This window comes from Humulus lupulus, chromosome 6 (assembly GCF_963169125.1).
Source record: "Humulus lupulus chromosome 6, drHumLupu1.1, whole genome shotgun sequence".
Taxonomy (NCBI): Eukaryota; Viridiplantae; Streptophyta; class Magnoliopsida; order Rosales; family Cannabaceae; genus Humulus; species Humulus lupulus.
The window spans coordinates 24,355,066-24,373,737 of NC_084798.1; the positions used below are offsets into that span (position 1 = coordinate 24,355,066).

The 18,672-nt window shown below is 38.3% G+C and overlaps 1 protein-coding gene and 1 long non-coding RNA gene across 2 annotated transcripts; both read right to left on the minus strand.

Annotated features, from left to right (window-relative positions):
• Positions 1–7,013: 7,013 nt before the first annotated feature.
• LOC133784861 (uncharacterized) lies at positions 7,014–7,709 on the minus strand. Its single transcript, XM_062224134.1, has 3 exons — positions 7,425–7,709; positions 7,262–7,351; positions 7,014–7,190 (listed from the first exon to the last, which is right to left on the minus strand). Exons 1-3 carry the CDS (start codon positions 7,680–7,682, stop codon positions 7,014–7,016), a joined length of 525 nt encoding a protein of 174 aa, XP_062080118.1. The 5' UTR covers positions 7,683–7,709.
• A 226-nt stretch (positions 7,710–7,935) lies between these two features.
• On the minus strand, positions 7,936–14,278 carry LOC133783898 (uncharacterized). Its single transcript, XR_009871006.1, has 4 exons — positions 14,065–14,278; positions 13,799–13,865; positions 8,150–8,247; positions 7,936–8,068 (listed from the first exon to the last, which is right to left on the minus strand). It is a non-coding gene; the product is annotated as an uncharacterized LOC133783898 (long non-coding RNA).
• Between the last annotated feature and the right edge of the window lie 4,394 nt (positions 14,279–18,672).

Below are 18,672 nucleotides of genomic sequence, written 5' to 3' on the forward strand. Positions count from 1 at the left end.
AAAACAGAATTAAAAAACATATATCATAAGGGATCCTACCCCCCGAGCTAGAAGAGGAATCTATGGTCACGACCATCAGCCCCGGAGCTTCTGCGGGGGAATCTAAGACAATGACTTCGCGGGCTGGCATGGGTTCTGGGTCTGAAACTGGCTCAGGACTAGACTCTTCTACATACTGCCTAAGACTCGAAGCTACGGTACCCTCCTGGAGAGAGGGCCATGAACGAAGGTTGGTCTCATACTCCTCAAATAAGGCCGACCTAAAGGCTAGGGTGTTGTCTACGACTACGGTACCCCTAGGGCGGCTACTTTCATAATCCAGCACAAGCCGATCGACACAATGGAGAAGGGTTATGTCAAGGTCTGGGTCACTTCGATGGTGTTGGACGGGCTGATTGGGATTGAACCTAGCTAGCCGGGGGTCTGAGGTGGCCCTATCTAAGCCCCTAAATAGATATGGGTTACCTTGGATGGAGGGGCTGGCTGCTGCCCTGGACTGGGCCCTCTCCATGTTAGCTTCTTGGGCAACCTCCCGCGCCCTCTTCTGCCTCACGAGGGGCACCTCGTCCTCCTCATCCTCGTCTCCTCCCTCGGCCTCCTCCTCGAGAATGGGCCTCATCTTGCGAGCTGGAGGAGGCCCCCACGGTCTCCTCAGGTTCAAAGTCTAGCCCGGGGAGATCAGTTTGCATGCTAGCATCGTCTCGTTTGTCATGAGCTGTAGTCCTTTTCACTCGGGGGCAGACCCGCCAGCGTCTCGTACTGACTCCCGAGGATCACAGACTTGTCTTTCCCCGCGAAAATGGCTGCAGAATTATTCTAAGTCAGAAATGGATAAAGGGGGAGCTAATCAATACTTAACTTACGAGCTAAGAGTAAAAGGTACTTACGAGGACGGTTGAAGTAATGAAGTTCACAGTTGCGAAACCCTTTGGACATAAAGAACTGGTCTTTGAAGTCGTTGGGGTGGCTGGGCAGCTCGATGACCGCAGCCGTGTTTGGGAAGCGGTTCAGGTAGTAGAACCCGTTGCCTCGCCCCCGCTGCTCCGGGCTGGCCTTAAGGCAGAAAAAATATAAGATATCTGCCGGAGTGGGGACCTCCCACTCCTGTTTCAAGAACAGATATCTCAACCCCGCCAACAAACGATAGGAGTTGGGGGGGAGCTGGAAAGGAGCCAACTTCACATAGTTGAGGAAGTCGGCGAAATATTGGTCCAGCGGGAGGAAGGCCCCAGCCTTCAAGTGCTCGTCACTCCAAGCCGCATATTCCTTGTCGAGCGGCGCGCAACTTCGCTCACCTTCTAGGGGAGGTCGGGCGATCAGGGCGCTCCTCCCCAGCTCGATGTTGTGGGAGAGGAATATTTTATTCACTCTCCCCTGGTCGGTGATCTTCGAGACGATCCTCTCGGCCTCGAAAAAAGCATCGGGCACCACCTCGAGCTCCCGCTCCACAGCCGGCCGAAAGACAGGGATTGGGGAGTCTGTCATCACCTCCTTTCCTTTGGACTGTGGGGAGGACGAGCTGCCTGCGGTCTTCTTAGGAGCGTTCTTCTTGGGTCCCATCTGGTCGCCTAGCGAACAAAAGAAGAAATTTCAGAAAGGGAGACCTGAGCATAAGAAAGAATCTGAAGAAGTGTTTCCTTTGCACAGGCTGAGGTAAGCTCAGCCCGTGGAGAGTGAGACCACGCGGTTCTATGAACATGCGCCTGTGCTCCCAACAGATCCCCGATTACACGGAATTCGTGTGTCAGGAGGGTCAAGATAAAAGTTTTCCTTGGAAGGAAAGTTTCAGTAGGCAAGAGGTGCAAAACCGCCAGTGAAGCGTGTCCCCTAAGCTACCTGGTTTTGCACCCAAAATGCTGGATATTTTGAACAAGCATACCCAAAAATCTACCCAGAAGGTTTCCCCAGAAAACGCACCCTATGAGCCATGCTCCTAAATGGTTTTCTTCTACAATCGATGCCCTAACCTAAAATCCTACACCCTTCATACCCACACAAAACCAACAAAACCTTGCATGCAGCTACAGGAACTATTTACCTAAGCTACAGTGAAAAGAAAATTTAAAGCATGCACAGTCAGAAAACTTACGAAGTGTTTTGCTGTGGGGGGGATGAAGGGGTCATCTGGGTTGGGGCCTCGACGGAGTGACTGGTTCCAAAACCTCAAAAGAGCCCTTGCGCCTGATCTTCTGGAATGCTGGGAACGGTAACCGGGAGAAAAAGAAGGTTCTTTGAGGATGAGAAGAGAGAAGAAGATGGGAAATTCAGAAAATTTTCAAATAAACGGGTGGCCCATGCGTATGGTGGCCACCCCTCTTTATATACGTGAAAGGTCATGAGAGGAGGGCCGTTGGATCGCCCTGATGTGGGATCCGAGACTCTCCACTCGAAAGGCGAAACGACGGCTGAGTATAGGCTAGGCCATTTAATGCGGTTCTAGGAAGATGTACTGTCACGAACCACGATGCTCCACGTATTCAGCGCCTGCGTAATAGGTGGAATATGGAGAGTCCATGGAGAAGCCTAAAATCCCCTACTATGGCCCCAAACGACGTCGTGTGCCACGAGCAGAGGCTTGGGGGGCAAATGTACGCCCTGATTTCCCATGGGCTATTAGTGAGCTGAGATATGGCCTAATTATATCAGCCACGTGGATACCACATGACCGGAGCTGCTGTCGTCAGGTCCTACCTCTTTAGCTCGAGGTAACCAAAGGCTCACCAAGATTATTTAAGGGCCGAGTCAGGAAAATAAAGACCGCAGGTCAGGAAGGTGTCCAGCTCGGGGCACGAGCTGGAGGTGGAAGCCGTGACTCCTTATAAAGTCAACCACGCAATGTAAATGTGCATATATCAGACATCACGTGTCTGATATATCCCTGAATTATCGGATACGCAGCATGAACGTGCGTATTTAGGCACCCACGACTGGGTTGGGCCGTGCGGCCCATTATCCCAATTACCTGTTGATTAGACCACACTTCATTTGTCAGGTTTTAGGAATTAATCATGAATGTCACAGAAGTGACATGATGTGTAAGAAGGTCACGTGATGACCCCCCTTACCAACTCCCAGGTGCCCTCTCCTATAAATATGGAGACCTTGGGAGTTGTAAAGGGTTGGATTCCATTACATAACAAAATACCTAGTAAAAAATACCAGAAATATAGCAATAATATTGGCTTGTGGAGTAGAAGGATTTTAATCTTTGAACCACCTAAAAACGTAGTTGTGTCATCAGTCCATTTTAAGATCATTTATCTGTTTCAGTTCATTATTAAGCACTAATCTCTTTCTCTTATTTTCTTAATTACCTCTTGGCGAAGAACTGCGTCAACAATAACATTTAACAATTCTAAAATCTTAGATTTTAAGCATCTAATCAAATTAAAAAATTAATTGCTAAGCGTTTAATATTTAATATTTCTTATACTATTTATAGCAAAATTTAGAATTCAAAACTCAACAAAATAATTAATCTTATTCTTATTTCAAAATTGTGTAACCAATAATTGACTATATCTTCTAACATTCTATTAGACCTAATAATGACTTAATTTTGTGTTGAATAATGATATAATTACCGTAATTTATATACATATATAATAATAATAATAATAATAATAATAATAATAATATGAAGCGTCAAAAATTGACAATTGAATGACAAAATCATCAAAAATCACTTTAAATCTGCTGATTTTCATCAACATTAAATGCATAGGGGGAAATTTTCATTTTCCTTACCTAGGGAGGTAAATCAGCTTGCTCTTTGAGTCTTCTACATATTATAACACACTTGTGCGCTCATATTCTTTAACTACCAAACTTTTGTAATGATGACAGAGTGCATAGTTGTCAGCGTTTAACATCACATCCTTCACACCTCCTCGAGAAATATTTATTGCCCTCTTCATCTCTCTGCTTCCTCCTGCATTACTTACATCTGAGGTTGGAGAGTGTCATTCTCCATTTCCCATTTATACTAAACATTCATTTTACTTATTTTGAGCTAAGCAGAGGGTAAAATGTATCATTTTCTACCCATTTGCTTATGAACTTTTAGCCTATGAAGAACTAAAGGATCGAATGTCTCCTGTTCTACCTTGTCCGAAGTTTTATGTCAAAGTTTCGTTCAAGGCCTATTATGGCCAGAACGAGGATGGAATGTATCATTTTCTATCTCTTTTCACATCAAAACTTCTTTTAGTTTTAGAGTTTATAACTAACTAACTAATCAGGGAATATAATGTGTCATTTTCTTTCCCTTCGTACACAACTGTTGTTAGTTCAAAATATTTTTCAAAGTCTATTAACAAACAATTAGAGGACAAAATGCGTCATTTTCTATCACATTATTGTCGTTTTTGAAGCTAGTAATAAACTAATCAGTGGATAAAATGTCTCATTTTCTATATTTTCATATTAAATCATTAATAATTCAACATTTCACTCTGCGCTCATAAGGAATTGATCAGAACATCTTTCAAAACATCTTTTAGAGCTCATTGAGAATTGATCAGTGGATAAAATGTATCATTTTTTATCGTTTCTCGAGCAGCCTCTAATAGTTAAATCATCTTTCATAGCTCGCTAAAAGTTAATCAAATGATAAAACTTCGCATTTCAATCATTTTTTATACACAATCACAACATATATAAAATGTTTGATACCATAAGTGTCAAATAGTAATATATATATATATATACAAATTAGCTAGAGAAGATTAGAAGTAAACATTAGGCCCGAAAAACCCAAAAATTAGACTAACCCATACTACTAAAAAAAGGGTAATTGTGTTAGTCAAACGCGTCAGTCAATGCAGTTGACTGATGTTGTTGACCAAAAATTAGCATTTGTGATAGTTGGACACTGTCACAAATGAGGGGCAATTGCGTCATAATATACACTAACATTGTTTAATGGGGCCGTTTGCGTCAGTGGTCCACTGACGCAAACGGACCGTTAACAGCGTCAGTAGATCCAGAAGTAATAATCCAAATACATTTATCATTCTCTAAAACGCATGTTTCTAAGATATATGAACTATAATCATTACATTTGTTTTTCACTGCTACAAAACTTGGGGTAATCCTGTTTCCAATGCCCCTTCTCTTTACAGTGAAAACACTTACCTTTAACTTTCTTCTTATTCCCCTTAGGCGTCTGTGCATTTGGTTGTGTACTCATCTTTGGAGCCTTTGTAGGCTTGGAGTTGTTGTTTTGTCCACCTTTCCTCTTGTTTCCAGCTTTCAAGATGAAGCTTGGTTAGCTTCAGCCTTAGCTGGTTCAGCAGCAACAATAGTAGTTGTCTTCTTTTCTCCTCTCTTCCTTACTCCAACCATGATAGACTCAAAAGTCTGAAGCTCATTCATGAGCTGTGTCAGACCATAGTTGAGTTTATTCAACACATAGTTGGTGGTGAATGGCAGAAAAGCTAGAGAGAGACTGTTGAGGGTTAAGCCAACTTGAGTTTCCTCATCTACTATCGCTCCATGCAATTCCGCTTCCTAAAAGTAGTTTGTCATCTTGATTAGGTGATCGCGAATGTGTTGAGATAGTGCCATCCGAGCATTGGCATATTTCTTGGTGACCTCAAAATGAGTCTGCTCTAACTTGGCACCAAACATGTCTTGGAGCTGATACATGATTTCATAGGTCGTCTCGACATTCTCCATTTTTGTCTTGAGAGTGTCGACCAAAATTCAGACTGACCCGCCCGGCTCGAGCCTGATGGGCCCGAAAAAGTGCAAAATCCATTTCTTTCAGGTTAAATCCAATCGAATCCGAGTATATTCGGGTTGAATATTCATATTTTAGATTTCGGGTTTAAACTCGATAACCGATGCAAACACTACAACAAAAATGGCCTTTAGGGGCGACGGATGTCGCCCATAATAATACCCAAAGTCGCCGCTAATGTCTATTAGCGACGAAATGTCGCCGCTGACGTGTCGCCGCTAATATTTCGACGCTAAAGCAGGTTATTAGCGGCGACTTTAATGTCGTCTCTAATAATTAATATTAGCGGCGACATTTTCGCCGCTAATAAATTGATAGTCGCCCCTAATAATCGTGATTTTCAGATCATATTTCGCCTCTGATAATAAAAAGTCGTCTCTAATAATTTAATATTAGCGGCGAAATTGGATATTATTAGCGGTGACTTGAATATTATTAGCGGCGACTGATATATTATTAGCCGCGGCAGATGTCGCCCCTAATAATTTGATATAATAAAAAAATTTATTAAATTAAAAAATTCAAATAATATTTTTTAATTTATAATATCAAAATAAATATGCAAAAAAAATAATATTAAATTTAAATATGCATAAAATTAATAATTTGTTCAAATTACACAACTAATACAATATTATCCAAATTAAATATTCATGCAATAATATATTAATTAAAAGTTATTATTTAATACATCTCAACCATCAACGTCATCTGTATTGTCCCCTTCTTCTGGTGCTTGCGGTTGTGGCGGCGGTGGCTGCGGTGCTTGTGGTGTGTGCGGAGGCATCGACCATGGATACTGTGGAGGTAATGACGATCCTCCAGGTCCATATATGTATGGATAAGGATAAGGATATGGCGGTGGTTGAGACACCGATCCACTCATATGAAGAGGCGAGGGTTGGGAAGAAGGTCCACCCATATGAGGATGATAAGCCTGAGGGTACGGAGGCATCAACCATTGATACATATATGGATTAGCCGAAGGTTGAGATGGCAAATTTGGTGCAGACGTGTCGGGATGGCCTGGTGAAGGCCGAGAAGCTGAAGCTTGAGACGTGTGCTGTGTCTGAGTTTCAGAAGATGAGCCGACATACTTCTCGAAAAACCGTTGATATGTATTCTGTATATCCACGTTTGTTGTTGGACATTTTTCAGGCGGAAGTTGCTGACACACGTACTGAAGTTGTTCATTCATGACCTTCACAATGTCAACCAATTCACGTATTTCCTCAGTCGGTTGTTGAGGTGGTGCCTGAGATTGAGATCTCTAAGATGGACGAGTTAATGATTTTCCCTTTAATGTGCGGCCAACTCCTCGCTGGTGGCCTCGCCTTTCACCAAGAACTTGACTTAGTATCTTCATTTGATCGACCGAGGAAGAATCATCGGTACCAGATTCAACTGTCTGTTGAGTCTCAGCTTCAAGAGTTGACTTTAACTTAACCTGTTTTTAAAAAATACTATAAGACAAAAGAAAAATATAATTATTTGAATTGATAATAAAGTTAAACTTACATAATCTCGTTCAGCATCCTCGTTGACAAAACTCTTATTCTTTTTTGTCCAGTGATACTCCTTCCATTCCTCAATGAGGTTCGGATTCAACTAATAAAGAAAATGAGAATGTTAGAAAACTTATAAATTCATACAACTTAATTAAGTCAATATTTTCACTTACTTTTTCGTGACGAGTGGCCGCTAATGATTTCGTTCCTTGTGTTGTAGAGTACTTCATTTGGTCTCGATTTATTTTGTTCTTCACTGAGCGCGCAATAAACTCTGGACTCCTAAAAAACTCACAAATTTGTTTCCACTCATCGGCGTTGACATCTTTAGGTGGATTCTTTAGGACCTCATCCCAATCATCTGGTCCTTTGTAGAATTTTTTGAAGTGGGTGTGCCGCTTACTTTTCCTATCTCGGTATCTCTCAGACATCTCAGCATCGATACTGTCAATGAGAGTGGTATAATATGGTCGCCCATCTATTTGATAAATGTGCTACAATAAAGAAAAAACATGTCAATAATTCTGGAATTATAATACAATTATTATTAAAGTAAATTCTAAAAAATTTACCTTCACTTTACTAATGACATTGTCCTTATACCGTTTTGGGACACTCGTCCAATCCTTGTAATATCCTGGAACCGCTGATGTGACTTGGGTGCCCAAAAGGCATACAAAAGCAGCATGTTCTGTTCCCACCACCTTGTATGTAATAGGGTCAACCACTATGGGAAGTGGATGTCCTGCTTCTCGCCTTCTGTCATCTAAATTTTTCCCAGCGGCAGGCCCACGACCTTTTCTCTTTAGTGGAGCCACTGTATTTTTTTTAAATAAGTGAATCATATAACTTGGTAAGTTGTATAATAAAGTCTAATTAGAAATCAATTTTAAAATACCTGACTCGCAACTGGAGGGGATCGTAGTAGGATTCGGTGGATCTTGACCACCACCATCTCCGCCATGGCATGAAGATACATCTGCTGACATCTTTAAACTAAATATAACCAAATTTGTTTCTTAGTATGAATATGAGATATATATTATTTAGGGATATATAGTTGTAATGACCACATAAAATTCCAAAACATCAAAAACATGACAAATCCATAAATTGTTCAACATTTTTTATATATAATTATTTAAATATAAAGTTTTTCTTACACAGATACAAGAACTAAGTACAATAGTCACTGTCATCACTTAACAAATCAACATCTAAAGGTGAAACAGGATTGGTGTTTTCATCTTCACTAAGGTCAACAAGTAAATCATCCTCATCATCTGCTTCTTCTACGTCTTCGACTTCTTCATCATCATTAATAAAATCATCAGTCTCCTGAGCAGTGGAATAAGGTCGAGCGACGTTGCCTATGAATGTTGCTGGTTGATTAGATTGTTGAACAGCCAACTCCCCAAGCTCAACAATCAATATGAAATTGGATGAGTTTGTGTCATGTACAACATCATTATCAGTAATTTGATCAGAACTGCTCGGAATATCCCAAACTTGCCTATGATTCACTTCTTCAACAACTTTCCAAGCTCGACCTCTAAGTAAATTATCGAGATAGAAAACCTGTTTAGCTTGGCTAGCAAGTATGTATGGTTCATTTTTATACCATTCGCCACTCACATTTATACTGGTGACATTATTTTCAGTAATTGTTTTCTTTTTTTCGGGTCCGTGTTGAACCATTTACATCGAAACAATACCACTGAATATACACCAGTATAAGATACCTCCAATATCTCTTCAAGTTGTCCATAATAGTTAAAACCTTCTGTCCCAGCAACACACACTCCACTATTTTGTGTAATACGATTTTGATCTCGATTGTGTGTCACATATCGAACCCCATTCACTATACATGCTTGATAGGAGTACGCCAAAAGATGAGACCCGGATGCTAAAGCTAGCAACTCATCTCCATTCTCTAATGACCCGAGCTGGTGCAAGTCATATATCTAAATATAGCAAAACATATTATAATAAGAAACTTATATTTCAATCTATCAACAAAGAATGTCCTAGTTATAGATTACCTTCTCGTGAAACCAGGAACGAAACTCTTTTTTGTGCAAAAGGTTATGATCGCCCAATGGATCCCTCTGTTTGATCTCACGAAGGTGTTCGCTGTTGATTAACATAGTGCTACCATTACAGTTGATATATGCTACATTAAAAACAACATAAAAAATAAAGATAGTTAAATTAACTTACTCCATATAGACTTCAATTTCCGAAGAATTCTCCAGTATGAACCACTCAGCTATATTCCGAGTCTTTTCATCGAGAGACACTTGAAGTCCCTTACTCAATGGACGACATTGAGATTGAAACACTGATAGGTGGCGTGGAACATAAACTATATCCACATTTCGATCCGGACGATTAAATTTGGTTTCCACACCTTTGAAATACATGGAAAAAAATGTTAAAGCCTCATCCGCCACATATCCTTCAGCTATGGACCCTTCAGGACGAGCTTTATTCCTGACGTAGTTTTTTAATTTCTTCATGTATCTTTCAAAAGGATACATCCATCTCATAAATACCGGCCCACCCAATAAAGCCTCTTCTGGCAAATGCAAGACCAAATGTATCATTATGTCAAAAAAGGCTGGAGGAAAAATCAACTCCATTTTGCATAAGATGTGAATGACCTCCCTTTGAGCTTTCTCCATGTCATTTACATTCAAGGTTCGCGAACATAATTCTCTAAAGAAATTACATAGTTCCATTATGGTGCCTGATATAGATTTTGGAAGAAACTTGCGGATACCCACTGGAAGTAATCGTTGCATTATCACATGACAGTCATGTGACTTCAACCCAATGATATTTGAGTCATTATCAGTAACTTTCTTCTTCAAGTTCGAACAAAAACCATCTGGTAGTTTAACACCTTTTAGAAATTGAAGAAATTCTCGCCTATCTTCAGGAGTCAACACGTAGGGAGCATGTGGTTTCATTAACTTTTTATTCTGATCTTCATATATCCACAATGCGTCCCTAACTCCCATATTCTTTAGATCATGTCTTGCATTTGTAGTGTCTTTGGACTTATCGTTATCCAAGATAGTACCAAGGACACTGTCACAAACATTCTTCTCAACATGCATAACATCTATGTTGTGTTTTAACTCATTCGTACTTTAGTAGTCAAGTTCATAAAAGATGCTTTTTTTCCTCCAGTTACTATCTTCCGCACCTCTTTTTCGTTTCAAACCTCCAAACCTCTCATGTTTCCTCGGGACTTGAGGTGGTAGAGCAGTAACTTGATCTAAGATATCCTGACAAGTAAACTTTCTTGGAGGACATCTTCTCTCAACTTTTCCGTCGAATTGAGTATCCTTTCTCCACTGATGATTACTGGTCAAGAATCGTCTATGACCAACATAAGATGTCTTACCAATCACTCGGATAGAGGATGTGTCTTCGTTGCATGTAGGACAGGCCTTGTAACCCTGACCACTCCATCCAGACAAACTACTTCAAGCAGGAAAATCGTTTACCGTCCACAAAAGGGCCGCACGCATCTTGAACATGCTATTGTTTCTACCATCCCTAGTTTCCACCCCGTTAATCCAAAGCTCTTTCAACTCTTCCACCAATGGCCTCAAAAATACATCAATGTCTTTGCCTGGTGATTTTGGCCCAGGAATAAGAAGAGTCAGCATGAAATAATGATCCTTCATACAAAGCCAGGGTGGCAGATTATAGTTCGTTAAGACAACAGGCCACATGCTGTACGATAAACTCATGTTGCCAAATGGATTGAACCCATCGGCAGCCAAGCCCAGACGAACATTTCTAGGATCTCTTGCAAAATCTGGATGTCTGGCATCAAAATCCTTCCATGCTAACCCATCAACCGGATGACGCATCATCCCCTCTTCTTTCGATCTCCCAGTATGATGCCATAGCATCTCTTCCGCTGTATACCTTGAACTGTACAATCTTTTTAATCGGGGAATCAACGGAAAATAACGCATCACCTTATGCGGAACTTTTTTCCCTTTATTCTTCTCATTTATCCACCTGCTACTCCCGCACACCGGACATGAATCTTTAGATGCATGCTCATTAAAAAATAAACAGCAATCATATCTACACACATGTATTGATTGATATCCCAACCCTAATTTACTCAGTTTTTTTTTAGCCTCATAGTGGGATGTTGGAATTTTGTTTTCCTTAGGAAATGCAAACTTTAATAACTTCAACAATTCATCAAATGTGTTGTTCGGTATCTTCCCCCTCACTTTCAAGTGCATCAGCTTAGCTAAAAAGTTTAGCGATGATATCCAATCACGACCCGGATACAACTCAGCTTCAATCTCGTCGAATAACTCGTCATAGTACTGACCCATTCCACTGTTAGCTTCTTCAACATTGTTCGGTAAAAGGAAATCGTCAACGACATCTCGCATCTCATCTACGGGCTCATTCTCATCCATCCCTTCATCATCAACATCTTCCTCGACTTCCCCATGATAAATCCACTGTTCATAACTCTGTTGGAAACCCCGATCGAATATATGTGCTTGAACGACATCCAAAGTTTGCAGTCTAAGATTCATGCATCTGACACATGGACATCTTATTCTCCCATCACAATCTTTGTGTTGTGACGCCATATTAATGAAATTTTGGAGACCATTCCAATAAGCATCACATGCACGATTTCTCAACTTCGTCCAACTCTTATCAATCTCCATCTACGGTAAATACAAGAACATACAATTTCAAAATATTAATTAATTCAATTAGTTGAGTTGGTTGGTGAGCATGTTTACCAATTTTATTATCTTTTATATAAAAAAAAGTTGAAATGAAATAAATTAAAAGCCATATTTGAACCTTATCCCAACACTATAAAGACCCTATCCCGACCCCTGACCCTATGAACCCTGTCCCAACCCTTCCCCAACCCCATCCCGACCCTATGAACCATATCTCGACCCTATAGAGACCATATCCTGATCCTATGAACCCTCCCAACCCCCAACCCTATCCTGACCCTATGAACCATATCCCAGCCCTATAAAGACCATATCTCGATCCTGGACCCTATGAACCCTATGCCGACCATATAAAAACCATATCCAGACCCTATAAAAACCGTATCCCGACCCCCGACACTATCCTAACCCTATCCCAACCCTATAAAGACCATATCCTGACTCTATGAACCCTCCCAACCCCCGACCCTATAAAAACCCTATGAACCATATTCCAATCCTATAAAGACCATATCTCGATCCCTGACCCTATGAACCCTATCCTGACACTATAAAGACCCTATCCTGACCCTATAAAAAAATCCCAACCCCTGACACTATCTTTACCCTATGAACCCTATCCCAACCCCGAACCTCTAAACCCTATCCTGATCCCCGACCCTATCCTGACCCTATAAAGACCATATGAACCCTATCCCGACTCTCGACCCTATAAATCTACAAAAAATTGGGCAGAATCTCCCATATACTAATGACCTAGCCATTTGTATTAAGTTAAAAAAAACTATTCAAACAACACACTATAAGTTTCTTCCTTATATCTCCGCAACACACAAAAATTCCACACAATCTACTTCACTAATACATGCAAGTTCATAACCTCTCTAATCACCGCAGCACACAATGTGTATCTCAGAACCTACTTCACTATGGATGAATATTTAGGATATTCAAACTCATCTAATAATAATAATAATAATAATAATAAAGAAAAAAATAAAAAACACATATAAAAGAAAAGCCATTTCTAATATTTTTGGATATGTGATTATGAATTTCGTCACTGTAACACCATTTTGACCAGTCAAAACAAAAAGCTCCCTTTCTATTATTATTATTATTTTTGGGGTAGTTGGATATCAACAAGCACCAAATTTAATATTATTATTACAATACTTATTGAAGAGGTGTTAGTTACTTCCCCTTGCCCAAAGTAAAATCTCATTTTTGGAGATTGCTGCCGTATTTATTTATTTTTTATGAGTGTTCCCATTTGGGCTTTTATGAATTAGAATCTTTAATTCTTTGTTTATCCTAATAATAATGTTATTTATTTATTTTTATAAAAATGTAATAATAATAGTATGAATCATGACTTGTAATATATACAGATACAGAATACATGCATAATAGTAACCATGGAAAATTCAAAGCCTAATCTTAAAGGTTGGCAATGTTGATTATTGTACAATACCAATTTGTTGTGATATGCATTACCAATTTTATTGAAAATTTAGGTTCAAATATATTTAAAAAAAAACAGTACAATTTTATAATATAAAATATTTAGGAATGATTGATTTAGAATTTAGAAATAATTTTATAAATTCAAATTTATTAAATAGAAGGGACCCATTAAAAGACTTAATTGATTATCTATTTTGAAAAAAAAATGCTACAAACTCAACTTTAAAAACACTACCAGGAGTATGTCAAAATGGTGTTACAGTACAGTGATGAAATTCATAATCACATATCCAGATAATCTTTAAACAAGAAATTGAAAAATAAACAATTACCAGGAGTATGTGAAAAAGTGTCCCAAATAGAAAGACCCCTTCCTTCTTCTTTTACAGCTCCTTTGTACTGAAACAAAAATATATATTGATCATTCATATACTGTTAAAAGCGACTTGAGACAAATATACCTTTTACACTAGCTATTAATATTATTGAACTTTTGAAAACAATGAAGCCACAAAAAAAAATTAAAACTATTATGTTATTAGCTTTCTTTTTATACGGAAAAAACCACCAACAAAACCAAAAAAATTAGAAAGCTTACTGCCAGATGGATTCAAACTTCTCTTGTAAAGAAAGCTAGAAAATGTCAGATGGAGAGGGAAGCAGAGTGTCGCCTATGAGAGGAAAGAAAAATGGGTATGAGGGAGATAAGAGAAACTGCTTATTGTATGCTTATTGTAGAATAAGCAGCCTGCAGCAACTGAAACATTTTCTTTGTGTAAAGCTCTGCAAGATGTTCAGAAACCAACATTTAAGAGGACAGCATGAAAAATGAAATAAAAATTATAATAATTGTTAAACTACTTCTGAAAAGCCTATCAATTTAAGTTACTGCCTTATGTTCACGAGGAATACAACATAACAGCAGCAAAGACAGTTTTACAAATATTTTTAAGTACAGACAAGATTGGTATGTTTCAAGATCATGCTAACATGCTATTATGCTCTGACTTTAGTACCATGATAAATATATTCTGCTAAAACAATATTGGCACAGTTTTCCTTGAACATGGTCATTGCCAGAAAATGTCATTATTAGACAGCATCATCAATAAGAATCCAAATAGCCTAATTCTCCTAGAACAAGGTTAAATAATGAACTACGCTCTCTATCCTCCAAAAAACGTTAAAAAAAATTTCTCAAATGGAGGATTGCATGAAAAGATCAAAATTGAGCAAATATGTAAGAAACATGCTAGCAAAGAAATGTGGCTGGTAACACAAATACTAGCTCAAAGAAAATCATAGAAAAAGAAAGGGCAACCAATTGTGAGTGCTTAGCAAAAAAACAAAACCAATAAATAATTAAGCACAAGGAAATAGTAAGAGCCTATAATACAACAAAATACTAGAACAAACATGAAAAAATTGATACTTTCATAGGCTAAATTATCTAGTCAAGAATTGCATCAACACTTTTTTTTCTTCTCAATAACTTCTTCATAAGATTCAATAATCAGTTCTTGGTGATCCATTATGTTGAGCCCCCTCATTTTTCATTACGATATATGAAACAAACTTGACTTTTTATTCAAGGTTATTATGTTGTATATATGGGGAAAAAAATCTAAGCCTCTAGTAATATCTTTGACTATGTTGATTGGTGTTAGAATTAGACTTTGTGGGAATTAGAAAGAGTTGAGCTACTAGTACTGCTGAGCTCCTTCTCCCAACCACTTCGCCAGAACAGACAAGCTTCTTCAAACTTTTCTCTGGTTCTCTCTCGTCATCTATTTATGTAAATTTGTTCTGTACACACAATACTTATATATATATATATTATAGTGTTTGTTTACAGATTATATATGTACATCTCTTTGTAGGTTTCTTACTCTTGTTTTTTGTATGGCGTGGCTTTAATCTTCTTCTCATTACTCATCAATTTTTGACAACTGTGTTTTGTCTGAGTTTCAGTTTTTTTTGTTAATGAGCTTTATACACATTGTTAAGTCTGTGCCCATAACCTACTACAAGTTCAGGGGAAATAAAAGTTCATAAATTGAGTTTAAGCTTTTAACAACCAAATATAAAGACCCAACCAGTGATTCATTGTGTTGTTAGCCACTTTTATTAACATGTTATATCATATACATAAAGCATATTAAAGCATGGCCAAGTACCGAAACTATACTCCCTTTGTCAAACTTTTTCAATAGAATCTCTACCAAAGAGCCTATAATACAACAAAATACTAGAACAAACATGAAAAAATTGATACTTTCATAGGCTAAATTATCTAGTCAAGAATTGCATCAACACTTTTTTTTCTTCTCAATAACTTCTTCATAAGATTCAATAATCAGTTCTTGGTGATCCATTATGTTGAGCCCCCTCATTTTTCATTACGATATATGAAACAAACTTGACTTTTTATTCAAGGTTATTATGTTGTATATATGGGGAAAAAAATCTAAGCCTCTAGTAATATCTTTGACTATAGTGGTCATTCTCTGCAATCTCCTACTATAGTATACTTATTAGTGTACTCAAACTCTAGTTACTACTGAATCATTTGGTCAACTTTTACGGACCAATTCTATCAGTATCTCTACATTGAAGAAAATAACAATGGTTAAGACAGTGTAATTTTGGAACAGAATAATCTCTTCGTGAATCTTTCCATTGATTGAATCTTCAAAGAAACATTACAGTGCAAATGATCCAAACATGAAAAGTGAAAAATGCTACAATAATGAAATCTAAAAGTAATTTCACAATCTTTCTTACTTAGACACTACTAGATTTACCAAGGTCCATGAACTATTATCATGGTCAGTGCATATTTCATAAACCCCAGCCACCAACACTTGCCATAAAAACATCATCTCTAATGTATCTTCTTGATCAATTTCTTGGGCAGCTAGAATATAACACTTGGAGCCCAATTTAGAAGCTACGTAGTGTAATATAAACATCAAGCTTGAAATTGAATATAATATAAAGACAAAAGCAAAATGTATACCTTCCATTAATTAAACCATAAATTGGCAAATTGCCAAGTAGTCGACATTAACAAAGCAGACCAAAGAACCAAATATTGGCAAGCAACTGTGTTCTAGATTAAAAATTAAACCGTTTATGCTTTAGCCATATTGCCTTAGCTGTTCTCCTTCAATTGTAAGATCCATTATTAATAAAATAGTTTTCCTTCCTTATCCCTATAATAGAAAAACAAAAAATAAAAACTAAACCATGCTTTATTAAGACTAATTAAGAGAAAATTCAAGAAAGAGAAAGCAGGGTCTGCCAAGAGGACAACTAAGAAATAAGATTGCAAAACAAGATTGCCATCAGTCAAGCATGTTGGACGCCACAACACGTGAAAACGTAATTACTTTATTGATATAGAAGTAATTACACCAAGACTTGATTACAATTCTTGACCACACACACTAAACACTCTAGCTTACACTCTTTGGAACACTTTTAGATGCACTTTATGTACTCACTCTTTTACACACTTTTGGGACTCTCACTTTTCTAGTACCTTGGACACACATTACATTTGTATTTATAGGCTACCAAGGAAACATCTACATCTTTCTAGACTTTTCTAACTTTATAATTTATTTAACTACTTTCTTCATTTTTCTAAATGTTTCTAGAACTTTCTATATTGTCTAATTAGTTCTAAGCTATTCAAGAACTTTCTAGAATGTTCTATGTTCTTCCTAGTATATTCTAGAACATTCTAGAATTCTAGAGCATTCTAGATACGGTAATGACTTTTAACACTCCCCCTCATTACCGAATCTCTAAGCTTCTTCTCGTTTGATGAGGTTTAGTTGAGTTCTGAATTTCGAAAACTTGATTGTGCTTAGTCCTTTGGTGAATATGTCAGCAACTTGATCATCTGTGTTGATTTGTTGCATCTCTATTTCTTCTTGAAGCACTTTTTCTCTCAGAAAATGATAATGCACTTCCACGTGCTTTGTCCTTGCATGAAATACTAGATTTTCTGCTAAGCGAATAGCAGACTGATTATCACAATAAAGCGGTATTGCATTGTCTGTAGATTGGTGTAGATCCTTCATCAGTTGCATTAACCACATACTTTCCTGAGCTGCCATTGCTGCTGCTCTATATTCTGCTTCAGTGGTTGACAAGGACACCGTTGGTTGCCTTTTGCTACACCAAGATATAGCTCCAGATCCAAGCTTGAATACATACCCAGTAGTCGATCGACGGGTATCATGATCTCCAGCATAATCAGCATCACAGTATCCAACTATCTTAACCTCTTCCCCTTTCTTATATAAGAGACCATAGTTAATGGTATCTTTGACATACCTCAACATTCGTCGCACTGCTTCCAAATGAGGTTTCTTTGGGTGTTGCATATACCGACTTGCTACAACAACTGCATACGAGATATCTGGTCGAGTCAATGTTAGATAAATTAGACTACCAACCAGCTGTCGGTACATTGCTCCGTCTTGCAAGTCCTGCCCTTCATGCGCGCATAACTTGGCATTAGTCTCCATAGGTGTTGAGATGGGCTTGCACTCGAGCATTCCAAACCTTTGCAACAATTCTTTAGCATACTTTTGCTGACAGAGAAATAAACCTTCCTCAGTTCGGTCGACTTCTAATCCAAGAAAGTGTTTCAATTCTCCAAGCTCCTTCATTTGAAAGCGAACTGATAAGTTCTCTTTTGTTTGATGAATCTCTGCTTCATCATCACCAGTAATGATGAGATCATCGACATATACTAGGACAACTGCGATCTTTGCATCCCTTACTTTGACGAATAAGCTTGAATCTGCATGCGCCATGGTATAACTGCTCTTTACTAAGAACTCAGCAATCTTGCCATACCATGCTCGTGGAGCTTGCTTCAATCCATAGAGCGCCTTTTTCAGTTTACAGACATACTCAGGATGAACATTATCCTCAAATCCTCTTGGTTGGACCATGTATATTTCTCGATCTAGTTCTCCATGTAGAAAGGCGTTCTTCACATCCATCTGCCATAGTCTCCAGTCTTTACATGCTGCAAGCGCCAGCAGGACTCGTACTGTTGTAATCTTGGCAACTGGGCTGAACGTCTCATCATAATCTAGCCCATACTGTTGAGAGAATCCACGAGCTACTAACCGAGCCTTGTATCTTTCAATTGAACCGTCAGGACGAGTTTTTACCTTATAGA